At 40.1% G+C, this 7,500-nt stretch overlaps 1 protein-coding gene across 1 annotated transcript in view; it reads right to left on the bottom strand.

Moving 5' to 3' along the window:
- The window catches only part of cacna1ib (calcium voltage-gated channel subunit alpha1 Ib), a 108,620-nt gene that overhangs the window by 83,394 nt on the left and 17,726 nt on the right, over positions 1–7,500 (bottom strand). The window contains exon 2 of the mRNA XM_079629515.1: positions 3,744–4,038. Within this exon, the coding sequence (XP_079485641.1) occupies positions 3,744–4,024 (281 nt within the window). The 5' untranslated portion in view covers positions 4,025–4,038. The remainder of the gene's footprint in view (positions 1–3,743; positions 4,039–7,500) is intronic.

Below are 7,500 nucleotides of genomic sequence, written 5' to 3'. Positions count from 1 at the left end.
AGCAGGAGAACCTGTTCTAGTAGAGCCTGAACTACAGCAAGAGTTTGAGGAAGACTATTAAAAAAAAATAATGACTGTTTTCAAACCAGTTTCCAGAACACTACCCTCTCTGTCATTAGTCAGAGGAAAAAAGTCCCGCCCCTAAACTCACTCGATTGGTTGAGTCAGAATTTCACATGTCTGGTCGCTCAAAAAAAAAGATCACACGATCACAAATTTGAGACAGAATTAGACTTTTTCTCAATAAACATAAGAAAAAGACACAGAGAGAGACAAAAGACAGAATATTTTACATGTGCGTCAGCAATGCTTCTATCGCTATATGTCTTCAGAAGATGTGTAATAGCGCCACCTACTGCATAATAGTGAAAACATGGATTGCCGGAAACACTCGCCTAAGGCGGGGAACGGGTTAATGGAGACTGTCACAACATTATTTGAATTAATTCTTCCACTGCGGCTGATTATCATCATCAGTTTCCAAACTAGACTAACCTGACCGCCTGAGTTCATCTGACACACGCGATTCCAGCAAATACAGACCCTTGACACACCCAAACAGAGAGACACAGCACACACACACACACACACACACCTGAGCGCCTCTTCAGAGCCATTCTGATCTCAATAAAAGACGCCTGACATTTAGAGACATTATCCACTGCTTGAACTGAAGAAATGCGAGAGGACAGAAGAGAAGAATGCAACTGAGGACGAGAGACACTGACACACTGAGCGAGAGAGAGAGAGAGAGAGAGAGAGAGAGAGAGAGAGAGAGAGAGAGAGAGAGAGAGAGAGAGAGAGAGAGAGAGAGAGAGAGAGAGGGCGTGATGTCATCTCCGCACATTAACACTGACGTCTGAAGAGGTCAAGCTCCAGCTGAGAGACACTAAAGATTCAGATCAGATACTGAAGACCATTCAGCGGATCATCCGTACGTCACTCACAGTCATCGGGTCGTTGGTCTTGTGTGACTGAAGTCTGTCTGAAGTACAGCAGGAGATGATCATCATGTACACACTCCTGTTGTCAAGCACACTTCTGAAGAGGAGCTAGGCACTGGATTGACAAGGTTTGATTTTTATCTTGGGCTGCAAAATTAATCAAAACAAAGCCAAAATTGTGATATGGCTTAGCAAAATTATAAAAGGGAAAAGGCTGTGATTTAAAGGCACACTGTGCAAGATTTGTACCTTATTATAACAGCTTCGAAGTTATTTCAATGGTAATTGAACTACTGAGCGAATCATCCCGATAGCAAAGCGGGGGGAACGCTGCTGGCAAAACCAGTAATGCAAGTTTGAGAGACCCCACCAAATCTCGCGAGAATCACAACGTGCTTTACGGCACGACGTCACATACATCAACAACATAAGCAGAGTCTATGGAAGACACTAGCACACATTTCAGACGTGAATCACGGCAGAGTCGACGAAGAAAACACGGTCGGAAGAGTCAAGGAAAAGAAAACGCGAGTGGTATTTACGACAGTAACGTTAAATATAAGTACTCCACAGCGACTCTAGGGGTCGCTGTTTGCCAAAAACGGAAACTGCAGAGTGTGCCTTTAAGTAAATGCATACGTGCGCTGCGAGTTTCAGAGTGAAGTCCAGAACTGTGTTCATTTACATGCAAACATCTCATGATCCGCTGTTTTTTTCCAAGCAACTTTCCTGTCTCACTCTTAAATCCAAAACACAAGTGACTTAAACTGCAGTTCTTCGACCGGCCACTAGAGAGCGGCTGCAGAAGTGAGTCAGTCCCATAGACCCGCATGTTAAAATGCTCAACTTTACAGCAGAAGAAAACATGTTTACAGTCTGGTGGTTTTGGTCTATATAGCTAATGTTGCCCTTCATGGCGACTGTGAGGGGGTGAATATTATTATAACTCATCCGTTTAAATTATTTTAAGCCTTAAAGTTCTGCATGATTAAGGGCGTGGCCACTTGAGTGACAGGTGGATTGCCGCTGATGTCACTGCTAGCTGTTTGTCTGCTAGCGTAACGTCACCTCAGCTAATCCGCCTCGCTGCACATGTTCGTTTGTCCAGGAGTGACGCTGCCAAGATGGCGACGGCCGGCTCCGCCCACTTTGGGCTTCAGAACCGCTCTTCAGAAACACTACGTGTGACATCACACACACTACGTCCATATTTATTTACAGTCTATGGTTTGGAGTTTGAGTCGCTTTAACACGAAACGTTCGTCAATCATATTCACCTGCGGTTTTACATCAAAAGTGTGATGGTTTAATGTTTGAAAATTAGAAATACCAATAAGATTTTTTCCAAAATCATGCAACCCAACTTTCATCACATCAGATCTTTGGCAAACATCCAGAGTTTTGGCAATCATGTCCACATAATATTCATCATCACGAGCCTGTGCTTCATGAGTTATCCACGTCTGATCTCAGATGTACAAACATGGCCTCAGCCTCACATAAAAACATCTCCATCACTGTAGATGCCAGTCAGACTGTCTAAGTGGGCGATTCCTGGCCAGAATAAAGCAATGATAAGCTGCCAGCTGGACGACTAGATCTTAGTTGAGACTGACGGTTCAGATTTCTCCATCACATTTGAGCTGAAATAACAGACTTTATAAATAAGAGGATCGTTAAGAAGGAAAATATCCAGCTGTAATATCTCTCACACACACTGCAATTATATTCTCAGAGCAAAAACACACACAGGCTGAAGCGTACGTCTCCGCCGCTGATTTATCATTATATTTTCATCACAGAAAATGGTTGATTATTATTCACAGTCGTGCTGAGAGTCAGGCTGGGAACGAGATGTTCATCGCTGAAGCAGAGCGTGTCCGGTAGCGGACGTCATGTGACACGGTTACACCGCATGTTTCGGCACACGCCGGACGGGAAAGTACTGTGACACGCAGATCACATGATACGCAGTTAATATGCAGGTATTCTGGACCAATGAGATCTGACTGTGGGCGGGGCTTACCAGTGCAGCACTGCCCGATGAAATCCTGTTTTATCCCAGATTCCATTTTTCTGGAATGGTTTAATGGTTAAATTAAATTTCAGTAATTAAAAAGCATGTCTAATGAATTGAATTTCTAAAACTTCAACAACATCATTTATTAGTTGTTTTTTTTTAAGTCATGAAACTTCATTTATTAAAAAATTACAAAAATATATTATTATGTTTTGGGCCCTATGAAATCCATTTTATTTTATCCCAAATTCCATTTTTTTCTGGAATATTATAATGGTCGAATTAAATTGTCATAAAAATCACGTAAAAAAATTTCTGGACTCGGTTTTTATTGGTTTAATTAAATTTTAATTATCAAAAAGCAGCTCTAATCAAATGAATCAGTTGAAAACTTCAACAACATCTTTTATTAGATTTTTTTATACAATAATAGAGTCTTATTAAATGTTTTTTTCTGGATTTATGATGTGAAAAAGTTATCATCAAAAAAGATGGTGATCAAATAGGCATAACATATAAAGTTTATTTACCATTATTATAATAATAACTTTGAGAAGTACATTCTACTCTACAATAGTAATATATTTCTGTCATAATTTCCTCAAGCTAAGCCAAACTTTTAATTTGACGGGTTGTCAAAGACCTTTGAGTAACTGTGTGTGTATGCGGGCCTAAGAAACATGATCTGAGTGATTGACCAGATGAAATCTCACACACACACACACACACACACACACACACACACACACACACACACACACACACACACACACACACACACACAGGGTTCTCCGGGTAAAGGATATGGGCTGGACACCATCCGCAGGCAGACGTTGCGAGGAAACGTGGACTGTTTGAGGCAGAAGAAAACGATGGGCGCCAACTCTGGGTACGGGACGACCAGAGCGCTCAGCTCACTGCTGACATCATCAGCCACTTCCTGTTCCTGCTCCACAGGCTCCGCCTCTTCCTCAACGAGCCCATCCCAGCCAGGAGAGGCACGCAGGTCCACGTGTGGCTCCGCCCCCTCCGAGGCAGGCCCCTCCCCCTCTGATGTCATGGCGTTGGGCCCGTCTGCAATGAAAGAGACCATTAATTAAATTCACATTTATTTGATTAGCGCTTTTCACAATACACATCATCTCAACGCAGCTTCACAGAAAATGCATATACAAAATGCAATAAGTTATGTATTTCAGAAATGTACAAAATCATAGTTAGCGAAAAAGGTATTGATTTAAACTATGTTATAATTTAAAGCAGAAATAACAGCTCATTAAAGTAATGAATACGGGTTTGTTATCAAATTATTATAACATATAGAAAAATGTATTTCAGAATTTAAAGTAGTTTAACTTCACATTAATGTTACACTCAATGGATACTGGCATCGTTTATGAAGTAATTGCATGTATTTAAAGCAGGATATTTTCAAAATGTTTCTATTTAAATGTATTTCAGAAATGTACATATACAAAATCACAGTTAGCAAAAAAGGTATTCATTTAATGCAGAAACAATTGAAGTAATGAATACTAGTTTGTTAACAAATTATGACGATTTAGAAAAATTATATTAATTACGTCAAATCAGAGAAACTAAGTTAAACAAGCTCTTGAAAGAGTTCATTATGCACACATTTATAGATGAACAAAAATAAAAATGAGTTAAAGGTGGACTGCTGGGGGAAAGCTAAATAAACGGGTTGGTTAAAAACTACTGGTTATAAAAATTCTGCTCTTCATATTTCAGTTTTGATGGTTTATTATAGCAATCATTTATTCACCCTCATGTCGATGGAACACAAGAAGATTTTCTTTCTGTCCATCCAATGAAAGTCAACGGGGTGCAATATTGTGGTCGACGTTCTTGAAAATATCTTATTTTGTGTTTGGTGAGTAAATGATGAACGAGCATTTCTAGGTGAACGATCACGTTTAATGTGAAGAATATTCCGCATGTATCACCACATGGCCTTTCAGCAGAAATATGAATAAAATAAGACACACATCACGACAGATGTTTTAACCAGCTAACCAGTTAACTAACCAGCTAACCAGTTAACTAACTAGATACACATGTACTCTGAGTTGTGGTGTCCTCATGACGCCTGAGCTTCAGTTTCCACTGTACGCATGAAGAGTGACACGTACACCGTGAATGAAATGTCACTTTTGATAAACGTGTCTGTCACATGAACAAATGTGAATGCATTTACTCACACAGATCGTTCTTCCTCACATTAGCACTGATGAGTGTTTATTTTGGAAGCTGTCAGTGTAATGATCCCTGTTATGTTCCACAGCACAAACCCTTTAACCTGTTCGACATCTCAATCCATCATCCATCCCGCCCTGAGCGACGGTGTGTGTGTGTGTGTGTGTGTGTGTGTGTGTGTCTGAGTGAGTGAGTGAGTGAGTGAGTGAGTGAGTGAGTGAGTGAGTGAGTGAGTGAGTGAGTGAGTGAGTGAGTGAGTGAGTGAGTGAGTGAGTGAGTGTGTGTGTGTGTGTGTGTGTGTGTGTTGGTCTTGATTTAGTGTGTATCCGAGTGATTGTGTGAGCATGCGTGTGTGTGTGTGTGTGTGTGTGTGTGTGTGTGTTGGTCTTGAGTTAGTGTGCATCCGAGTGATTGTGTGAGCGTGCGTGCGTGTGTGTGTGTGTGTGTGTGTTGGTCTTGAGTTAGTGTGTATCCGAGTGATTGTGTGAGCGTGCGTGTGTGTGTGTGTTGGTCTTGAGTTAGTGTGTATCCGAGTGATTGTGTGAGCGTGCATGTGTGTGTGTGTTGGTCTTGAGTTAGTGTGTATCCGAGTGATTGTGCGTGTGTGTGTGTGTGTGTGTGTGTGTGTGTGTGTGTGTGTGTGTGTGTGTGTGTGTGTGTGTGTGTGTGTGTGTGTGTGTATTAAAAAATGCAATTAAAAGTATTTATAAATTATTTATATTGTTTTATATTCTAATTTTGTATTTACATTTTAATGTAATTAAATTATTTATATATAATTATTTTTGCATATACATTTATACAAATTATTTATGCATAAATAAAACTGCATAAATGTTAAAGCTGCAGTCCGTCGTTTTTCCTCTTTGTCGCCATCTCTGTTCGAAATCTGCAATTGCAGTTATTGGCGGAATTATTAACTGTGCGTGGGTAGTAAATCGGCATGAAACAGCGCGGATGAACACAATGTATTGAGGAGAACATGTCGCTGCCGCGTCGCTGTGGATACTGTACTGTCATCAGCAATCTCAGAGTATACTTTTTGAAAGTGTATAACCAACATTAGAATTTTCATCGGTAGATGTCATCTGAACAGTAAGTAACATTCACTTTTGTTCTGACCAAATTCGGGGGGTGGGGGGAAGCATTGCAGTAACGTTAGGCTATATCATGCTGATTAAATCTAACGATTGCTTATATCACGTCAAAACGTGAAAAATATATTTTGTTCTCAAATTATTAATGTTAACTACATCATTATTGCGTGACTACATTTAATGTGTATTAGGGCTACCTGTAGTTCAGTTTTCATTTCTGTGCAGTATAAATTCTAATTGTCATACCAACAAATTAATGTTCCTTATAACTGTTCCTCTTTGAAATAAAAAACACACACGTATGTGTAATCAAATGCTTATTTAAAACTGTAATATAATCAAATTTTATTCACATACATTTCGAACCCCTTTTAAAACACGGAGTTCACGCCACCTTTCAAAAGCCCTGTCGATGTTTATCCTTGTTTTAGCTTGGGCTCGGTTGCAGTCTCTTTTTTTCTGTAGCCACTCTGAAGTCCGAAGTCTTTTGGGTTTTACAACTGGTGAATCTCCAGTTGTCACTGGTGATTGTCGCTTTAAACTTTAGGGATCCGCCATACCAAGTGCTTAGCTAAATCTCCACCATCATCCACACACGCTATATAGCCGACTAGCCGAGACTCCTTCTCTATGTGTACAGAAGTGACGTAATGACGCAAAGACATGCTCGAAATTCCCGCGGAAATCCACCAGTACCACTGGAATTAAAATCATTATTACAAGCTTACCGTTTTGAATCGAGGTAAGGCAAGCAGATCGTTTTGAACACTGGCTGGTTAAGTTTTTTATCAAAAATGTCTTTTTTGATATTTTTAAACACAAAAAAGTGCCGGACTGCAGCTTTAAACACAAGCCTTTTCTATTGGACATGTATGAATGAGAGGATACGCATGTGTGTATCACACGGATCTCACTAACACACATAATCAGCCTTTGAAAACATCACAAATGATTTTTATACATTTTACATTTACATGAGCAGAGACGTTTACAGACATGAGAGAAAAACTACATCTGAGATGAGAGAGAAAGCCATGAAACACTATAACAACTGCTGTGCCGTAAAATATGAATATTACAGGTGAAAATCTGGGAGAAAGTATGACACAAACAGATGCGTGTGCTGAGAATCTGTTTACAGTCGGAGCCGAGCGGAAATCTGCCGTATAAACATCCTGACGGACACAAGCCTCAATCTCACTCCACTCACGCTCTCCTACAG

The sequence above is a fragment of the Phoxinus phoxinus genome, assembly GCF_949152265.1.
Source record: "Phoxinus phoxinus genome assembly, chromosome: 11".
Classification (NCBI taxonomy): Eukaryota; Metazoa; Chordata; class Actinopteri; order Cypriniformes; family Leuciscidae; genus Phoxinus; species Phoxinus phoxinus.
The sequence above is the reverse complement of the archived record's forward strand: the minus strand, read 5'-3'. Positions and strand labels throughout refer to the sequence as shown.